This window comes from Neurospora crassa, linkage group IV (genome assembly GCF_000182925.2).
Source record: "Neurospora crassa OR74A linkage group IV, whole genome shotgun sequence".
NCBI classification, from domain to species: domain Eukaryota; kingdom Fungi; phylum Ascomycota; class Sordariomycetes; order Sordariales; family Sordariaceae; genus Neurospora; species Neurospora crassa.
In genome coordinates, this window is record NC_026504.1 from 218,289 (window position 1) to 238,066 (window position 19,778).

Here is a 19,778-nt window from a genome sequence, read left to right on the forward strand (position 1 = left end):
CAGCGCCTGCGCTAGCGTGCTAACAATTCCTCACCAAATATAGCAATGATTGAGATAACGCACAATCTCATTGCATGCCACTCTGGCTCAAGGATCATATCTGGTATCCACGATCGTCACTTCTTTTCCACTGATCTTTCCTCATCTCCCCGGGTACTTCATGTCAAAAGTCATTTCCTCATGACGAAACAACAGAAGATGGAAACCGCAGTTATTGCGACTATGGAGCCTTCTCTCCATTCGAGTATCATTGTCACGAAACGAAAATGATGTGCTGCATTCAAGATCCGAACCAACAATCAACCACATCCGGTTTTACTCAACATCAAGAGCCTCGGGTCAGATCGACTAAGCAACACCATAATGCCCAACCTCAAAATCCCACCACTTTTATCTCCAATCCCCGAATCTGTACTGTTGAGATACGCCACTATCTATGAATCCAACACCGACATCGACGGCCCCTCGGAGGAGCCAGAGATGCCAGGCCATACCCACAGAGCACTCCCTCGGTTTCTCCGGGGAATACCCATCGACTGGTCACAGGGTTACTTTACATGGCAGCGCACGGGATGGTGAGTTCCTCTTCCCGCAGCAGCACCATACCTGATAAGACGTCTGGGTGGGTACCTAGGTATAGTGACTGACAGCCCAATTTACATAGCGATTGCGTGGTCAAGTTCTGCCCGCAACATTGCCGGGAGCTCACAGGATCAAACGAGGACGAATCCGAGGACCATTCTATGCCTGCGCCTGGTTTGCGAGCCGATTCTTCGGATCCGTATGATCTCAGTTCCAACGACTATCCCCTTGATTCAAACAACGAGACGGTCGATGATAGCGATGAACACAATATTGACGATGATGACCACAATAGCGAGGTCGATCATAACGATGCCGACGACGAGGCTGGGTCGGGTTCCTCAGATGAAACAGCCGATGACGACGGAAACGACATGCAGTATGCAAGTCACGAGCCGCATAATGCATCGGTACTGGCTAGCATCGAAGGTGGACACCAATCAGATAGGGAGGAATCACCTACTCTCTCTGTTTCACCTGGAGAGAAGACTGCCCGGGACGACCCAGACAACCCTCATGAAGCAAAGGGCATAGTCTCTCTCAGCGATCGTGACCAGCCAGATGATATCATGGACGATTCGAACGAGACCGAGGTGCCCAACCCCGAACTTCCCCAGCTGCAGCCGCGAGGCCCTAATGTTCAACGAGTGCAACGGCCTGTGCACCAGCCTCCGCCAGCTGAGCTAGGTATCGAAATGGAGTATCTTGAAGCCCTCCACGAAGAGCTCAGGAACGAAGTAATCGCCGATACCCAGGCTAAGGCTAAGGCGAATGCTAGCGGCACACAGAAATCCCAGCCCCAGGCGCATAGGCGCAAGCGTGAGCAGATTTCCCAAAGGCATGGCGGCGAAAGCGGCGCAAACGCCGAGATCTTCCAAGAGATGTCTGGAGTACTCCCGGAGAACCTTCGTAACGAAATACTACTCCCTCTGCAGGCTCCGGCTCGGGCTCAGGTCTCAGCCTTCCCTACCTTGAGCAGCCGCTCAGTCACGTCTGCCACAGCCAGCAACAGGCCTGCTTACCAAACGAGTCGACACGTCGCTCGGGAAGCTGTCCCTAGATCCCGGTCTCGGCATGCTATTCCTCGCTCGCCGCAACATCATCAAGGTCGGAGATCAGACTTTCTGGCTACGGTATTAGATACTAGCCCTTCTCCGGCGGCTGGTTCTATCCAGACACCTGACGACGGAGGAGATAGGGCCCACAGTCATGCATCAGCGCCACCCGGGCCATCTCGAATCATGCCACCCACGGGGTTTTTCTCTACGTCAGAACCAAAACCTGTCGCCAGAAAGCTCTTTGGCCGATCTGATGTATCCCAGCCACGTTCAGCGCCAGCACCCGCAAACGACATGGATCTCGGGGAGGCCGATGGTATGGTGACGCGGAGTCAGAGCCATCGTCGCGGTATAGTTGATACTGTTGATGAGGTCGGGGAGTCAAGCAAGGTCGGCGAGAGTATAGGTATGGTGACGCGAAGTCAAGGCCGTCGTCGCAGTCAAGCTCGGAATGGCGTAGAGGTGCAGGACAATCAGGACAACGGAGACAAGGAGGATCAGAAGCAGGAGCAGGACATACGGGATGAAGAAGCGTCAAGAAGCAACAAGAGGAGAAAGAAAGTGAATGAGAATCGAGAGTCTTCAGGGCATGATGACGAGGTGGAAGGAAAGCAGAAGAAGAAGAAGGCACCAGGTAGAGCCAAGAGGGGGGAACCAAAAAGGAGCGGGAACACAAAGACGTATGGGAAGAGGGTAAAGACGAGGAGGGTTTGATGGTGGTTGTACCTGAGGCTTAGTGGGATGTTGGAAGATTAGCGAAATAATGGTTTTGTTATGAGCATCATACAAGTAAGCAAGTCGGGAGCGAGGAAGGCGGGGATAATGGGGTGTTATGGAGCAGAGGTCAGGGTCATGTTGGAGTAGCGTTGATTTGGAAGCAATCATTGGATAGACTCAATAGTGTTTGGTATTAGTATGGCCATGGAATATACCCAAGTGTTTGGTAGATGGAAATGAAGGAAGAAGAGGAAGAAGAGGACGTCGTCTAAATGCCAAGCCCAATGCCTTACTTTGATGTCCCGAATGTGACGCTATGCATGTGCGAGCTCCAGCGGTGTTCTAGACCTCTACAGACCCAATTCCCTTACCTTAAGCGCTGTGACCCCGCCGCTAACGTGCTGCATGGCTCGTCCCGAAGCGCGGGATGGAGTGCTGGGAATTGGAGGACCTGCACTAACAGAAACACGGCTTTCCAAGATATAAATCTGTTAATAGGAAGCGGAATCCAATAATTCGGCAGCTCGACGTCATCTTCAAGGGAAGAACCTGTTCCTTGTTCGGACAAGCTTCTGGTTTCAGCTTCCATGCTTTCCACCAACTGAACCCCTCCCCTCCCCTCCCCTCCTCCCCCTCGCTCGTCGTGCCCTTGTTTCCCCTCCCCTCCTCTCGCCGGGCTTGACCATGGAATCCCGAAGCCAATTAACCATCGCTTCTCGCTGTTTGCTTGCTCTGGCAACCCTGACCACTCGTTGAACGGGAAAGCTCCGACAAGGTGCAGCTGTGTCGCTTCCTTGTTTTGACGACAGCCATCTTCATCTTTTCTTGACCTTCTTTCTTTTTGAGCGCCTCCTCGTCCTGTTCTGCGCGCCTCTGCTTCTACATCGCAGCGACATACATTGACCTTGAACTCGACGCAACACGCGCAGACGACCACAGTACCTATCGTCTGATTCCACAGACACAGGGCAGCATGGCAAGGTTCGGGGCCTTCTCGCGCCTCTTGGGCTTGGACCGTCCACCCCATCGACACGACCATTGGTGGCACGAACATCGCCGACAACGTACGAATCGCCCTCTCCCCTCGCCGAAGACAACTCCAAGCTAACAATCGCAGTCCTTCCCAGCTACCGTGACGACTTCTACGTCTCCGCCATCCCTGCCGAAACCGTCACCGAAATCGCCCTCCGCATCCGACACCTCATCGAAGAATGCGTGCCCCTCGAGCTCCCTGTTGAGAAAATCACCTCTCCGACGAGCAAGATCATCACGAAGAAGGTGATCAAGGCAGCCAAGGAAGCCGGCGGCAAAGAGCACCGATCATGCGTCGTCTACTGCCTTCTCGTCAACAAGCGCTGGTGGAAACACCAAGCCCAAGTCGAACTCTGGGATGCCGACCTACACGCCCTCCGCGCCGTAGCTTGCGAGGTTATTGCCAAACAAATCATCGAGACAGAGGAGGACACCAGCTTCTTGCTTCACGAGGTCCTGTTGAAGCGCTACTCCATCATGATCGATAACAAACCCACCAAGCCGTCCAACGTGATCGAAAAGGCTGTTGACTTGCATGCTCTCAGGGTGATCGGCTCCTCGGGCTATCAAAAGTGTATCAGCTACCTCTGGCGCGGCTGGCTTGTCCAAGACGAGAACGACCCGTCGACCTTTGTCGAATACCGCGACAAGGACAACACCTCCTTCTGGTCGCACTTGGACCCGGACCGCATGCGCGCGCCCATGTACCAAAACTGGACACAGATGCTCATCAGCTTCGTCTACCTCGTTCTCTACACTCTTGCCATGAACAGCGTCAATCCCGGCGGCCACCTTGATGTGGTTGAGGGTCTTTTGTACGCCTTCACCCTCGGTTTCATGTGCGACGAGTTCGCCAAGGTTTGGAAAGCCGGGCCCGCCATCATCGGTTTTTGGTCTGCCTTCAACAGCATTCTCTACGGTCTTTTAACCACGTCTCTAGTCTTCCGCGTCATCGCCTTCTCCCACGACAGCTCCGACGTCGACTGGCGGCAACACTACAACATCCTATCCTACAACTTCCTCGCCGTTTCCGCCCCCATGTTCTGACTGCGCATTTTGCTATATCTCGACTCCTTCCGCTTCTTCGGCGCCATGCTGGTCGTCCTCAAAGTCATGATGAAGGAATCCATCATCTTCTTCGCTTTACTTCTGGTCATCATCGTCGGTTTCCTCCAAGCCTTTCTCGGTCTCGACCAAGCAGACGACCAAGTCGTCGAAGACACCATGTTCATTGTGCAATCCATGGCCAACGCCTTGATGCAGTCGCCCGATTTCAGCGGCTTCGAGAAATTCAACCATCCCTTTGGTTTACTTTTGTATTACTGCTTCACTTTTGTAGTTATGGTGATTCTGCTCAACATCCTCATCGCCCTCTACAACTCGGCCTACGAAGACATCTACGACAACGCCAACGACGAGTACCTCGGCATGTTTGCGCAAAAGACGATGCAATTCGTCCGAGCACCAGACGAGAACGTGTTCATCCCGCCGTTTAACCTCATCGAGATCTTTTTGTTGGCCCTTCCGCTGGAGTGGTGGATGAACAAGACTACTTATGAAAAGATCAACGATTGGTGCATGGCTACTATCTACTCCCCCCTCTTGCTGGTCAGCGCCTTCATCGAAGTCAAGACCGCGCAAGAGATTAGGGCCAACCGAGCGCGTGGAGACGGGGATGATGATTCGGTTGAGGAGTGGGAGCAGAGGATGGGAGACCTTGATTTTGAGGCGGATGGATGGGCGAGGAAGGTCGAGAATGCGAAGAGCAAGTTAGTCAAGATGCAAGAAGGAGAGATGGATGAGAAGGAGGAGAATGAAGAGATGGAGATTGGGAAGTTGAGGGAGGAGGTGAAGGAACTCAAGGGGTTGTTGGGAGAGTTGGTGGGGATGATGCAGAAGGAGAGAGAGGGAAAGGGGAAGGAGGCTGTGAAGATCGATAATCCAGAGGTTGAGAGTCAGGGAGTTGACAGCCAGGCCACTCAGGTTGCTGAAGATGGTGATGGTGGTCCAAGCAGCAGCAGTAGTAGCAGTAGCAGTAGTGATGGGAAGTGAGGCTCCATGTTCCATCTCTGCTGGTACGGAGAAGATGGATACCTACAGTTACATGTTATCAAAAGAAAAGAAAGTGTTGGGTTATGGTGCTGCCTAGGTTACTAGGAAGGATACTACTGATGGCTATGAGTTTTCATTCTCAACAATACAAGTTATGACTATAATCTACCTGCCCTTCAACACACTCGCCCGCCGCAAAAGCAATGAAGCTAGAGACGGGACAGTGCTAACTTGCCGCTCGATATAGCATATTTTCTTCCTCGTATGTTCTCCATTTACCTCCCTTCTTGGCACGTCTAGATGCGCCAGTAAAACCAAAGAGATAATACATGGCTTCAAAGGGACGGACTGCACAATCGTGTCAACCAGAGGAAATGATTTTAGCCGTGGTCTATCATATTAGTCTTGTTGTGTTTGGGGGCAGATCATTCCGCGTTTTCACAAAAAGTTTATTTTGACGGCCCTGCCTATAACTAGACCAACTTGTCTATAATGAACTTGTTAACACCTCTACTTAGCAGGCGATCAACTAGGTAGGTAACTGGTCGAGTAGACCAGTCTAATATCGTCCGTTGTACAAGTAGTTTGAACGAGACTGGACCACGCTAACACTCCAAACACCACTTTACAGCAATCATTCCTGCCATAGTCAATTTCCCGGTTACTCACTCGAAAGATCCAAGTAGTTATGTCGTGAAAGGTGGGAAACGTTAGGTTAGAAATGGGTAATCCGCGCAGGGACTTGCACCCGACAGACACTACCAAGTCTACGTACTAACCTAGGTAGGTAGGTAGGTTTAAAAGCTGGACTCAACTCATATTAGGTAGAGGTAGCTTCTAGAATGAAAGTCAATACGAATTGGGCAATTAATAACTTTCAGATAGTCAAGTCCATGATCAGGTCGATCACGATCAAATTCTAAGAAAATAGTTCCCAATTAACAACAGAACACGATAACCGTCCGTAACCGTACCCTTTGTTGGTTTTTTTATTAAATGTCAGGTACCTTTGACCTATCCAATTAAATTCCCCCCCTCCCCAACGAAAAAAAAAAAAAATTTCAAGCTTTGTGAATTTATATAGTCCCGACCGTTAATTAGTACCTACCGAACCAGCTTCATAAAACAACAACAAAAAACGAACCTAGGTATTCCACAGCCTACCTAGTTTCGTCATCACTATTACTATATACCTAGGTACCTAGGTACCTACCAGGCCAATCAAACACAAGTTCACAACCAAAGTCTTAGGTAGTCCGTTCGAGCGACGAGAGTCACGATCCAGTCATAATAACTACCTACTCTCCCTAGGAGTACCTTCACATGCGAGCAGTACCTACCTAGTGTCCTACCTACCTGCTATACATCCAACAAAAGGCCGTAATTCAGTCATAGGTAGGTAGGTAGTCAAGAATAGATAATGCACAATGTCTCCTAGGCGGGCGTCCTCGTCGTCAGAATACTCCTGCTTGAAGAACTTGAAGAACAATCCAGGAGTGTCTGTACGGATTGACGGCGCCGGCGCTGACTGAGGAATTGTGAGCGGCCCGCTAAACGCTTAGGCGGCGATGGAATGGCGACGGCGGATTGTCACTTCGGTGGCCGACGTAGGTCGTAGGGTGGGCGATTTCCGGCATTGCCAACCTAGGTAATCTTGCGAAAGTTGCCATCTCGCAAGTCGTGAAGAAGAATGTCGCCTTGGTGGTCGGTTTGGGTATAAGAGGAGGTTAGCGAAGAGGAAGAGAAAAATGGCCGGATGTAGGGTGGGCGATTCTCGGCATTGCCAATTTCGCGAAAGTTGCTGCCATCTCGCAAGTCGTGAAGAATGTCGCCTTGGTGGTCGGTTTGGGTATAAGAGGAGGTTAGGTAGCGAAGAGGAAGAGAGGGAAAAAAAAAGGCGAGGGTTGGCTGAGAGTTAGGTATATCCGAGGACGGCAGGAAAAGACGGTTGCCACCACGTCCTGCAGGTGGGTGAAAGGAAGAACGTTAGGAAAAGCGAATAGGAGGTTATTGCACGTCTCACTTGAGAGGAGAATCAAAAAGACAACATTAGCTGGAGTTGGTCTTTTTGAAATATCGCGATACTGGAATTGAATAAGATTCAAGTTCAAAGGAGTAATGTCAACGCCTGGAGGCGTAGTATGAGTAAGTATATAATAAAATGTCAAAGGTTAAAACAGTTTTGTCTGAGACAGAGGAGGAGGAGAAAGAAGAGAGTGGACTCACTCTATCAGGAACTTGGGATGAAGGCGAACGCGAGGAACTCATTACATTATACACTACTGAGGAAGTAAGTACGGTGTAGGGCGGTCAAGTTTTGATATTAGGTAGAGGTAGGTAAAGGAATGTTCAGTAGTGATGGGGGTAAGATGCTGGATAACCATGTGCGTTTTTATGATCTAAGAAGTGACAGCATTCACTACCCTCTCATTCGTCACATGGCCCGCATTATCCTCCTCCTCCGGTATTGGGCCTTGTTCATGCAATTGAACACCCATTGCCTCGTCAATCCTCTCCCTAACCTTGTTCCAAACTGCATCACCCTCCCACATAAACGCCAGCTCCTTGAGGATGCGGTCCTGGCCAAAGCGCGTGGTGCATAGGATGCACTTCCGCACTCTAGCTATGCCAGACGCCGCAGAAAATGGCGCGCAGCAAGAGCTATTGCCAAAGGCCTGCCTATTATGGCGGTGGAGGGAGGGGGCCGTTGGTGGCAGGGGAAGAGTTCGGAGAGGTAGATGTAGGTGAGAGAGCCCCAGCCTAACACGTAGAACCTGTACAAAACACAAAGGTTAGCTTTTGAATTGGAGAGCAAGACGAACCAGCGCGAGAAGGGAATGAATGATGCTGTAGGAAAACGTTGGACCTTACGGCGTGTAGAAGAACATGAACACCAATACCGGGATGACGGCTTTGGGTGACCCTGTCTGTGCCTTGGAATTGGCGATGGTCCACACTATGTATACCAATCCCGCCCCAATGGTGCCCATCAGGAATATGGTCCTGCGAGGGTATCTTGGGCTGATGAGGGTGGCCACGCTCGTCCCGGCAACGAGACCCCAGCAGGTCCTACCGAAAATGATCATCTGCACAGTTCGGGGGTTATTGATGCCGACAGTGTGCAAGATCTTGCCCGTGTAGAAGCTGAGGAGGCCATTGCCGCTCCACTGTGGTACTCTGACAAGATACCCAACGCATCCCTAACTCGGTCCTTGGAGAGAATCCATCTTGGCGATTCGGGGCGAAAGTGGATGGCCACAGGCTGGATTCTCTTGGTTCTTTCCATGTCGCATCCGGGATAGAGGTTGGGGTCACAGTTGCCAAGGAAGGAAGGTTTGTCAACCAGCTGTATTTCGCTATGTCGTTCCAGGCGTGGATGGGAGGACGCGCAAAAGCTTAAAGAGATGACATTTCCGGAAGAACAGAAAAAAGAGGGCACCGGGGAACTGGCGGGGAGGAGAAGGAAGGACAATATTCTGGGATCCAAGGCTAGGTAGGTAGAAAAGCTTGTGAGAGTACCGGGCAACATGGATACATTTGATAGAGGTGTATGCCCTGGGGAATAGGTTTCATTTGAACACCGCTGCCATCTTATGTCGAGTGAAGGGGAAAAAAGAAAAGACTAAGTGCCCTAGGCTATCTGACAGAGGTTTCCTCCCCTTTCTCTTCCAGTCATGAATGAGCAACCGGCATCCTGCGCCTGTCGCCAGCAACAAAAGTTGGCAGAAAAAGTACAAGAAAAGTCATTGGGCGGGATAGCATTGATGATGGCTCCTTCCTTTAACAAGTTTGTCTACTCAACGGGAGACGGGTCCGTCATCGCAATTTCCGAGCACACATCTTCCACTGGAAGGAACGAACCCGGTGTGATCTTGCAACATATGATGGAATCCGCGCATCAACCAAGTTGCAGCTTTGCAAGAGCGAAGGATGAGGTAGTACCTGCCTTTGGGCACCGCCCTTACTGTGGTAGACATCGGCCGTCATAAACTCTTGAAATTACAACGAACCCATCCGGAACGGCATTCACGTAGTGGTCGGCAGTGGTAAATGTCAGATAAGTAGGTGAAATTCAGGCGGACTGGCCGATAATAAGGTTGACCGTTCGTCTCATTTAGGTCTGATCACTGGGTGAGACTCTCTCTGCGCACATCACATACACCGACGTTGCTGTACATTTACGGAGCTCGTCGGCCTGATACCGTTAGGACGAAGGATAACGACCGAACGGCAGCACGGAGTGCATCGTGCTGATACTTTATAGCCCAGCTAGGTAGGTAGGTACTCTAAGAGTAGCGCATGGACGACTCGTCGTCCAACAGTGATGGGTAACGAGTGCAGTGAGGGAACCGGTCGCAATGCCCGTGTGTACATGACATAGGCCGATAATCGAGAGTATGTGTTTCGGCTAGTCTTTTTATGAGCACTGACACGTCCGGGTCGATTGACGGTTTCCACTTCGCCGTCGGCGTCCATCCAAGACAGTATCGGGCCCGAACACACGTTTTCCACGCCGAGAAAATGATGACCGGACCGCAATCGCCGTACTCAGACTCAGCGTGCCAAGAAACGCGACAGTGGCCGGGGTTCATGATGACGGCGCCGATGAATGCAGAAAAGTGGAGATTTTCCAAAGCGGTCCCCCGTCGGTCGGACGCTCCGTCCAATTTCAATTGGACCCGAGATATCCGGCTTACGGCGGGGCGGAGCGACAACAAAGACGGGGGAAGAAGTTGAAAGTCGGAAAATCCAATGTCAGGACCTACCGCTACGTAAGGAGGGAGGGAGGGAGAGTCCGATAGTAGCCCCTGAGATGGCCCGATGCCTAGAGGTACTTTGGTGGAACACACCAACGGATGTCTCAAACACCGGCGGCGGTTCGCATGCCGCGTCGTTACATGGACTTGCTTGTGTTGGGCTGATGAAATCATGAGATAGATGATGGAACAGGTCGGTTTCGTTGTCATTCAGCCTGAAGAGCTTCTGCGCATCATACCTACTGTAGTAGCCATACTACTTGGCGTGTTTCCGTTGTGTGTTTTCCGGGAGGAACATCGATGGGAATCTCGGACATGACCGCCCCGCGCCCGTGCGCATCTCCAACATGAATGAATTGCGGAGTATCATAGAAAATACGCCGGTGACGGCAGCTTCAGTATGCGGGCGAGCGGCACGGAGAAAGGCAATATGGAATGGAATGGACACCTCGAACATGCCGAAATTGGGTGTTCTAGCCAGCATCACTCTTTTTGTTTGACGCCATGCAATGTTCGGGCTGAGGGGTCCCACAAGAAACGATGATGTGTTTCGAACGATACGCACCGTCGTGAAGATGAGGATTTTTCTCGTGTTCCATGTTCGTTGTTGGTATTCATGTACGTGGCCCGCGAGCCCGCTCACCGTGGGCGGGGCGGGTCCGAATGGAGTCACTCTTTTTCTAGGGGAAAAGGTCCGAGCCCGACGGGGAACTGACCAAAGCTCCCGTCTGGCTGTCACCGACTATGTCACCGACTATGTCACCGACCGACGCCTTCCGAGCATCCTTCGAACCCGGAATTGCCCTTCTTTTGCATTCGTTTGGGGATCACGATAATGACGGAAGATGTCATGTCGCAGGACACCCGCATCATTCGACACCACACACAACACTGAAACACAAACTTGGCGGGCGTCACGCCGGACGGGGAGAGCTGGGGCTGGATGACAATGACGGATCGGATGATTGATGAGAGATGGATGCAGTGCCTGAGCTGAATGCGACACGGGGCTCGCTCGAAATTGGGATTTGGGAGTCTCCGAGCTTGGCTTGGAGGGGAGCTTGGGCCTCTTTGATCCGGCGTGGAAATGTGGGGCCATACGGACTCCGAGTGATCTACCAGTGGCAGCCGGCTGGCAAGAGACGGGCGGCAGACAGTCTTACTCTTGGCAACTCCATCTTGTCGCGCGGACAAGAAGTGGAGAACACGATGGGTCACGGGTCACGGGTCGACGTGCTGCCTCCGATTGGAATCTCACCCATCTCATCAAATGTCATCTGTCCCGCTCCCCGTTCGTTCGCTCGCTCACCTCACTGGGCGGGGAGTGTCAAGTTTCGGAAGTTCCAAACGCAGGTCCCGTCCCGTGTTGGTAGGGCCCACACTCCCTGTTCCCTGCAGGTCCATGTTCCGTGTTGTTCTCCAAGGAAGGAAGATGGGCGAGTCCAGCTCGTGCCGACTTGTTGGATGACAGAAGGAAAAAGGGGGGGCCACGGGGCCCAGAATTGATTGCTTGGAGAGGTAGGTATGTATGGAGAAGGCGACCACTCAGCGTCCGTAACAGAGCGCAAAGAACACACCGTAGTGTAGTATGTATGCAACCATGGAATCCGGGTTTGTTCTTCGGTGATGGAAAGAAAGAAAAAAAGCACCGGAGCGGCGCAGGCGCAGCCATAGCCTTCAACACGAGCCGTTGCCTGGTTCAGCCATAGTTGAAACCGCAAAGGGGCTTGCAACTTGATGCGGTGCGCTTTCTGGGAAAAAAAAAGAGGTGTCTCGATTGGAGAGAAGCCAGACGAGGGAAAGAGACGGACGGGCGGAGACCGGTGACAACAGTGTCGGAACGAAACAGGAGTCGCGCCAGCTCCGGTTGGGCACCAGACACGCAAATGTCCTAAAATTGGACTGGAAATTAAGCACCACCGTGAGAACGGACGAGCCGGAGTGAATGAGGGGAAGAAGGGGGCATTGGGGATTGGAGGGAGTGGAAGGGAAGGGGGACGGACGGCGGGATCAGTGCGCGTGTCTGACCAGTCCTCCCGAATGCAACGCCGGAAGCCAAGAGAAAAGGGGCCGGGGTGGGTTCTTCTCTCTTTACAATATACTACGTACCTTGATCGAGATTCCAGTCGTGTCATTCAATCCATCCATCCATCCAGCTTCCAGGCTCGGGCAAGTCTCTAATAGGTAGACATAGTAGGCAGATTGCCCGGGGCGTCAGTCACAGGCGCACAGCCGGCATCCTGCCCTGCCTGGCGCCGTGTCCTAGCTTGCATCATCATCAGGCTGTGGCTGTTTCGTCGAAAGCAACAAGGCGAAGATCTCCGTCATCATTTGGCGACGACGAGGTACCGTAAAGGCGTTAAAAACATGGCAATTTCAAAAGAATGCAATGACAAGCCACACAAGTTCGTTGTGCAATCCAGGGCACCTTCACTTTGGACCTCTCGATCGCCAGACCCCCTGAAATCCCGTTGCGTCCGGTGTGTGTGTGTGTGTGTGCGTTTTGTACTTCCACGCGACCGGTAAATGTAACCGACCTCCGACGGAGAAGAGAGAGGACTGAAGCGCTGATGAGCTGACTGTGGGCTGGCTGGCTGGGCTGGCCGGGCTGACACTGAGAGCTGTGCCATGTTTTTGTCGACTTGCGCGTGTGAAGAAGCTGTTTTCTATACAAAACTTGCAGCTCCATGCTTCCAATGCTTCTTTTGCATTTGCTCTCCAGATCTTCTCCAAAAAGAAGAAGCAAACGTCATGGTTCGGAATGATTGAGTGGAGCGTGCCCGAGATTGGAAGCCGGGTTCTTGACCGTCGACCCCTTGTCCAAACAAATGACAGAGTGGAAGCCCGGGCGGGCTGTGGGCAAGGGAAGGAAGCGGCCGACGACCGCAGCTAAATTGCAAGTGCACCACCACCACCACCGTCAACAACATTTCAGTCACAAGCTGGAGGTGTTCGGACAGGAATTGGAAGGATGATGATGTCTCGGTCGCGGGGCCGGGTGCATCAGGTCAGTCAGACTGGGGGAACCTGTCCATCCGACCTCACCATGCCCGTCTGCTACTGAGCAATCACCACCATTTATTTATTTGTTCAGCGTAGAGGTAGTATTCAGCTCCATTCACGCGGCGGGATTCAGCCCCAAGTAGCTGCACTCGTTAGTGGCTGCAACCACCATAATGAACCCCGTGTCTCCCGGAACCCGACCTGCCCACCGTGTTGAATGTCCGCGCGGCTTGTGCATCCTTTAGTTGGTTTCTTTTCACACCTTATTATGCCTGGATGTGCTTCATAGATAACATTTGACTATTTACCTAGGTACGTATGTTCATGATACCTATGTAACAATGAGTCTCTTTGGTAATCAGGGCAGTACTAAGTAAGCTACCTCTACCTAAAGAGGGGCCTACCTAGTGCGAGATCAAATGCTAGGTGCCTCCCGGCCCGGACCCCAATTGTCTCCGGCCGCTGCGCAACAGGCAAGAAGCCCGCCCAGCACCAAAGCGGCTTTTGGTCCCAGCAGTCCAGCAGCGATGTGACAATGAGGCGACTGGAGCAGACCTCGAACGCATACCAAGGTCACGGTGACGCCGGTCGGGACCTCAGCTTGGCTGGCCCACAAACAAAAGTCACTTTCCCCCCCAAACCGGCTGGCGGGTGACTTCCGAAAGCGAAGGGGTCAAGGCCCCGCTTTAATTGACGAGCCCCGGCACCAGCAGCCGATCCGTCCGTTCCCATTGTGGCTCGCAGGCGGCAGACGGGTCGCCAGACGGTGCCCGCTTGGAGACAGAGCTGCCGCCGAAAAGGCTCGACTGCTCCCTTTTCACCCCCCTCCACCCCCCCGTGCTTCCTGCCGCGCGCCCGCCCACAAAGAGGCACCATCCCTCTCTCTGCCATTCTCCCGTCTTCTTTCTCCGTCCCCTTCCCTCCCTTTTCCTGTCCCGTGTTTCTCGCCTCCCGATCTCTCTCTCTCTTACTCTCTCTCTCCGCGGAACACTTTTGTCCACCGCGTCAACCAGCCCGGCGCCGTGATCCATCCATCATCGTCAATCAGTTCACAAACGTCTCTCTCCGACTGCTCTGCTCCCGTCTTTTTCTCGACCCGCAAAACCCATTCGTCGCTGGATTTCCAGCACGACTAGTCCTCGGCGCGACCTCCGGCCTTTTTCGCTTCCAGCTCCGGTTGAGTCGGCCATTATTCGGCACCCCGTCCTTCGCGCCTTCACTTTCATCTTCTTCAACTTCTCCTTTTTTTTTCTCCCACCAAGCACCATCAGCGACACCAACAACAACAGCGTCATTGTCATCGTCGTCGCATTTTCAACACCATACATAGACATACAATTATTATTGTCGTCATTCTGCGCATCGTGATTCAAGTCGATTTCCCGCCAGCCAAACAAGCATCAATAACAGCAACACGCACCATCCGATCTATCCCGAGCAAACACCCTCTTTACTACATACAGCCCCGTCTGGTCACCGAAGGGAAATGTCGTCGGTCGTGAGGTCCACGGCCCTCCGCGCTGGAGGAGCCTGTGTTCGGTGTCGCAAGGGCAAGACCAAGTGTGTGTACGAGAACGGCCGAGCACCCTGCAAGAACTGCGCCAAGGGGATGCACGAATGCTATCTTCCCTCGGAGAGCATGGCTCACGCCCACGGAGGAGTCGCACCGAGCAATCGCCAACAACGACCACGGGAAAGTCTCCCCAATGAACGCATCGTGCCCACGTCTGCTGGCGACCGCGGAGGACCCCCGTCCGTCGGTGCGTCGCGTCACGTCTCTACTACCAACGAAAAGTACGTGCTTTCCTAGTCCTTTTCTTGTATTGTTGTCGTCGTTGTTGTCCTTTTCTCCTTCGACTATTCTATTTACTACGTACTACACTACTTAGCTACACTATCAAAGTCATGATGGCAATCCAAGTGGTTTTGTCTATTGTCTTATCCAACTACCCTTTGCGGGCTTTTCCACTTGGCTTGGTTCCCCCAATTCATCATCCTCTTTTTTTTTCTTTTTTTCTGTTCCCACTGTTTGCCAGTCAAGGGAGGTGCTGGACACCTACTTGCCTCTCCCCTCCGGCTCGGCTCCCCCTTTGGTGGCCCCGACAAGTTCCCGTCAGTGGACGCAAGCGCCGGAATCAGCGATGCGCGCATTCCGCTATCCGCCCGCCTCCTTCTCGCCAACTGCCCACTCGCAGCAGGCAGTCATCACTCACTGGGCGCACGGCCACCGCCGAGGTGGGCACATGCTGCTGGGTGCTGCTGCTGGGTGCTGCTGCTGCTGCTCCACGGCGGGGTGGTTGCCTTGGTGGACGCTCCTGCCCGCCTGCCCGCCCGTCCACACCGGAGGCAGAGTGCATTTTCTAGCGCTGCCTCTTCGGAGCAACAAGGATGCACCGTCCCCCGACCCCCCATTTTTTTTTCCCTCCGACGCCCGGCTTCCCATTCTCGAACCGTCTTTGTACCCCATTCCTTCCCATTGCTCGCCTTGCTCCGTGCGCACCTCTCGGCCGCCATTCCGATCTCCTGCCCTTTTCCTACCCTTTTCCCTACCCCCCCTCATTTCCCGGCAGCCCCGTGCACCCCCCTCTTTCGACACCCATCCTGCAAACGGAGCCAACGGAGGGTTTTTGGTGAGGAGGCTTGGTCACCATTACACATTTTCGCCCAGTGCCGCCGCGTCAGTGCGCGCAGAGGGGCTGCTTTCGGGTTGCCGGCCCTTCCACTTTCCGGCACCGGCATCATTGCCTTGCTCCACATTTGCCCGCCCCGAGGCCCCGATGCGATAAGATAAGCATCCATCGTCAACACAGTCAACACCAACGGGAAACATCGCGGGTTGTTCCTTCCCTTGGGTGTTTGCAACACCTACCGCCTGTCCTTTGCCCTGCAGGCCACAAACTGCCCATTGAGTTTCCTTAAATCTGTTCTGCTGCAACACCTTTTCCAGGGTCTGGCCACCACCACACCTTCATTCATTGACAGCAAAACTACACGTCTGACAAGCATCTCCATCCGCCACTCATCTATACCATCTTCCACACTACTACTATATTTCCCGGTGTCGAGTTTACATTACATTGAACCGGATCATGACTAACAAGCGTACCTTTTCCAGACTCACCCCCGAACTCCTCCAAGAATGCGAGCGCGTCATCAACAAGACCCTCCCAGCATGTGTCGCCTTCCACAAGCCCTCCTGCCTACAGCAGCTCAAGAATGCGTCGATGGAATGGACCTTGGTTAATGCCCTCCTCACCACAGCCGCTCGCCATTCCCCGGCCATGATTCGACGATATGGAGGACAACTCGGCGGCGCAGGCGCTGCTGAGCACTTTGCCCAGAAGGCCGGTCAACTGGTGATGCAGTCCTTGGCCTCCCCTAGCCTCGCCGATATCCAGGCCCTCTGCCTTCTCGTCATCCACGAATGGGGTTGCAGAGAGGCTGTTCGTGCCTACATTTATCTCGGCCAAGCTGCTCGTATGATCCAGATGTACAGGATTGTCTCCGCCCAGCAGCGAAACTCCGACCCCGATCAGTTTTTGCAGGACGAAAGCTTTCGCCGTACTCTGTGGCTCATCTACATTCTCGACTGCTTCCTTACCAGCAGCCCCGGCCGTCGCCCCGCTCTTTCGACCCACGATGTTGTCGATGTTGCTTTGCCGTGCGCGGATATGAACTTTAACTTTGGCAGCCCTGTTGTTGTCAGAACCATCAGCGGCGCCGCGCCGTCCCACGCGGAGCCCGGTGCTGCTCTCTCGGAGGTTGGCGAGTTTGGTCACATTGTTCTGGCTACTCAAGCTTGGCGGAACGTTGTCGAGATGATGACCACCACCACTCTCGAAACGTTCGACGACCAACGGTGCCTTGGACTGGAGGCCGACATCGATACCCTCCGCCAGTCGCTTCCTCCCCACTTTGCTGATAAGCCCGGGCAGATCAACCTTCACATTACCATGGGCAGTGGCTATACTTACGCCATGATTCACTGTCTCCTCAACTGCGGCACCATCTTTGTCAACCGACGCCGCATCCTACAGGTGGTAACAGACGAGAACTTTACCATCGATGCCTGGCGCATGGCTTCACACACGCACATGCAAACCGTTGACCGCATCTTTGCCGCTTCCCATAGCATCATCCACTCTCTTCTCGCCCTTGAGCACGGAGCCGACAAGGACATAATGGTGTGCTTCCCGATTTTCATGCTCTTTTCAGCCTTTACCGCCGGCTCAACCGTAGCATACCTTACCCTAAAGGGCCTCGCTCCGTCTACCGTGACCGAATCCGCTAGCAGCATCGTTCGAGACAGCTTGCGCCTCTGCCAGGATGGATCCGAGTCGTGGCCCCTGGTTACGCCCTGGGCTCGTCATCTTACAGTTATGTCCAAGGTCTTGCGCGATATGAAGGTACTGGGCCGTGACCGTGAAGCGCGCGAAGACAGCCGCGCCACGATGCACGCTACTTCCCCTCACATTAAAGATGACATGGCCACGCCTCCCGACAACACCAACCCTGAAGCCATGGAGTTCGATACCGTCCCGCCCAATAGCACCGCTCCTGGGTCGCAGCCACCCAATGCTGCTTCACCCGGGCTTCCCACTCCGACCATCGAGGGAGCAGGTGGTAGCGAAGTTGGCGAAACCCCGCTCGTTAGACGTCCCGGCATCACCACCATTAACGGTGGATCGGTCGGCGCGGTGGATACCAGGGTTGCAACGACTAGCCCGCCGCCGCACGCGACACCGGTACTGCAGCATCAGCAGATGAAGGTGGACTCGCCTAGCGCGCAATCGTCGGTGTCGAACCAGGGAGTGGCCAACGCCCAGGGAGCGAGTGTCCCTCCTGGAGGCGCGGATGCTGTGGACATGACGGCTAATGAACTATGCCAGGCATTCGAGAGGCAGTTGTTGGAGTTGGATGATTTGGCTGCATTTATGGGTGGTGGTGTTTGAAGCTGTCACTCGAGGTTGATCTTTGCGGGATTTGTATGATACGATGAGGTGATGGACTTGCCTGTGTCATTATGAGGATGATATAAGTGGTGGATGTCGATGGCATTCTCTGGGTACTTGGCTTCTCTGCCTCTGTTTCTTTTGTCTTTCTTCTTCTACCTGTTCTTCAGGATCAGAACTGTTGTAGGACGGATTGGCGGCATTGTCTGCAACGGACGGAACAATTGCGTCGTGTGGTTTCGGTCAGTCAGTGACATGACCCCGTAAATTCGGGTGGTATTGGCTTGGTTTGGTTTGGTATGGTTGGTTGGTTGGTCGGTGTTACAGGAGTTTTGATGACGCTTTTGTCGTCGCTGTTGATCATCATGGGTGAATGCTCTTTCGGCCTTTGGGTTTGTTTTGTTCGCTTGTCGTTCGAAGTTTGTATCTGATTCTGCTTAGTTATTATTTTTGCGAAGATAGGACTTGTATGTCCACTTGTTTCGTTTATTAGCGATTGCCATATTGATGAAAGGATAAAGAAGACTGTTCACGCTGCTTGGTTGTGAGGTTCCCCTCTCTCTGCTATTGTTGCATGGACGATTGATCCGATGCCGTTGTGTTTGGAAAACGTTGTCCACAGTCAGAAATGTATGGACAACGCTCGCCGTGACCGGATATATTGAGCCGATCGATACCTTGCATGCATGGAAGCCATGCTCTCTCGGACAACTACCGGATATAATGGATTGACACTGCTGCGAGAACGAACGAACGAACGATCAGCGGGTTTTGGCGCCGGGTACCTTTCTCCATGACTGCAAAACTCCACGTGCAGATAAGACAAAGACAGATGGACAATGGGCACGATGCTACACGTGTACACGCACGCACACCGGCATCCGAATTGCCGGGTCCACTCACATTTTGTGACCAGATTTATTACCCTAGTGTAATGTAGTGTACGTTACCACAACTCGGCTGCTGGGGTGGCAAAAGAAACCTTAGTTTATAGTACGTATGAGAATTGAGAGATGGCTGGTTCGTTGCGTTTAGGTCCCTCATTGCTTCCTTCTTGGGTGTGTAGTGTAGAGCTACTGTTATGAGCGAACGAGTTACCTAGAGGTATGTAACTGATTCTCTTCTGCCTGTCTGCCTGCGCTGTAACATAATGATGACGATAATAATGATGATGGTGGTGGTGGTGGTGACGGTGACGGTGACGGTGTGGTGGTGGCTTACTAACCTCATATCCCCCCATGGCGCTCACTCAACATGGACTTAACCTTGGATCCTACCTACCTATCTACATATGGTTGTTCATTCACTCCTGGTACCGAATGGCGTGCAAAACCTGAGGTGATGAGATATGAGATGAGTAAGTCCGTTCCTTGGCACTCATCAATTTTTCCTTTTTTTTGTGAGGAACCTCCAGTTTTTGGTGTTCATGATTCATGATTCATGAATGAATCGTCAACACCCACACAAGGAACAAGATAAGCATCCGCCCGTCAGTAAGATGACATCCGAGGCATGGAAGGTTGTAACCTCAAGGCCGACAACCTAAGAGTCAAGACCCCGCCGGGATCTCGGCTTTCGGTACTTGTAGCGGTATACACTACCTAGTGCACGGGCAGTCTAGTTTA

At 52.9% G+C, this 19,778-nt stretch overlaps 4 protein-coding genes across 4 annotated transcripts; all 4 read left to right on the top strand.

Moving 5' to 3' along the window:
* Positions 1–363: 363 nt before the first annotated feature.
* Positions 364–2,354, top strand: NCU16724 (hypothetical protein; the record flags this gene model as incomplete). Its single annotated transcript, XM_011396053.1, has 2 exons — positions 364–575; positions 665–2,354. 2 exons carry the CDS (start codon positions 364–366, stop codon positions 2,352–2,354), a joined length of 1,902 nt encoding a protein of 633 aa, XP_011394355.1.
* A 568-nt stretch (positions 2,355–2,922) lies between these two features.
* On the top strand, positions 2,923–5,619 carry NCU16725 (potassium ion channel Yvc1). Its single transcript, XM_011396054.1, has 3 exons — positions 2,923–3,421; positions 3,475–4,415; positions 4,512–5,619. The coding sequence occupies exons 1-3, from the start codon at positions 3,331–3,333 to the stop codon at positions 5,439–5,441; spliced, it is 1,962 nt and encodes a 653-aa protein (XP_011394356.1). The 5' UTR covers positions 2,923–3,330; the 3' UTR covers positions 5,442–5,619.
* Positions 5,620–8,085: 2,466 nt separating this feature from the next.
* On the top strand, positions 8,086–8,743 carry NCU07606 (hypothetical protein; the record flags this gene model as incomplete). The annotated part of the gene is made up of 2 exons (XM_957893.3): positions 8,086–8,181; positions 8,435–8,743. 2 exons carry the CDS (start codon positions 8,086–8,088, stop codon positions 8,741–8,743), a joined length of 405 nt encoding a protein of 134 aa, XP_962986.3.
* A 5,294-nt stretch (positions 8,744–14,037) lies between these two features.
* Positions 14,038–18,708, top strand: NCU10258 (transcription factor). Its single transcript, XM_011396030.1, has 2 exons — positions 14,038–14,995; positions 16,317–18,708. The coding sequence occupies exons 1-2, from the start codon at positions 14,688–14,690 to the stop codon at positions 18,151–18,153; spliced, it is 2,145 nt and encodes a 714-aa protein (XP_011394332.1). The 5' UTR covers positions 14,038–14,687; the 3' UTR covers positions 18,154–18,708.
* Positions 18,709–19,778: the final 1,070 nt, after the last annotated feature.

Bases quoted from the DNA above. Each gene is read 5' to 3' on its own strand.
- NCU16725 (XM_011396054.1), top strand. From the start codon at position 3,331: ATGGCAAGGTTCGGGGCCTTCTCGCGCCTCTTGGGCTTGGACCGTCCA. The intron at 3,422-3,474 runs GTACGAATCGCC...TAACAATCGCAG, and splicing joins GCACGAACATCGCCGACAAC to TCCTTCCCAGCTACCGTGAC. The intron at 4,416-4,511 runs GTTTCCGCCCCC...GTCATGATGAAG, and splicing joins TATCCTACAACTTCCTCGCC to GAATCCATCATCTTCTTCGC.
- NCU10258 (XM_011396030.1), top strand. From the start codon at position 14,688: ATGTCGTCGGTCGTGAGGTCCACGGCCCTCCGCGCTGGAGGAGCCTGT. The intron at 14,996-16,316 runs GTACGTGCTTTC...TACCTTTTCCAG, and splicing joins GTCTCTACTACCAACGAAAA to ACTCACCCCCGAACTCCTCC.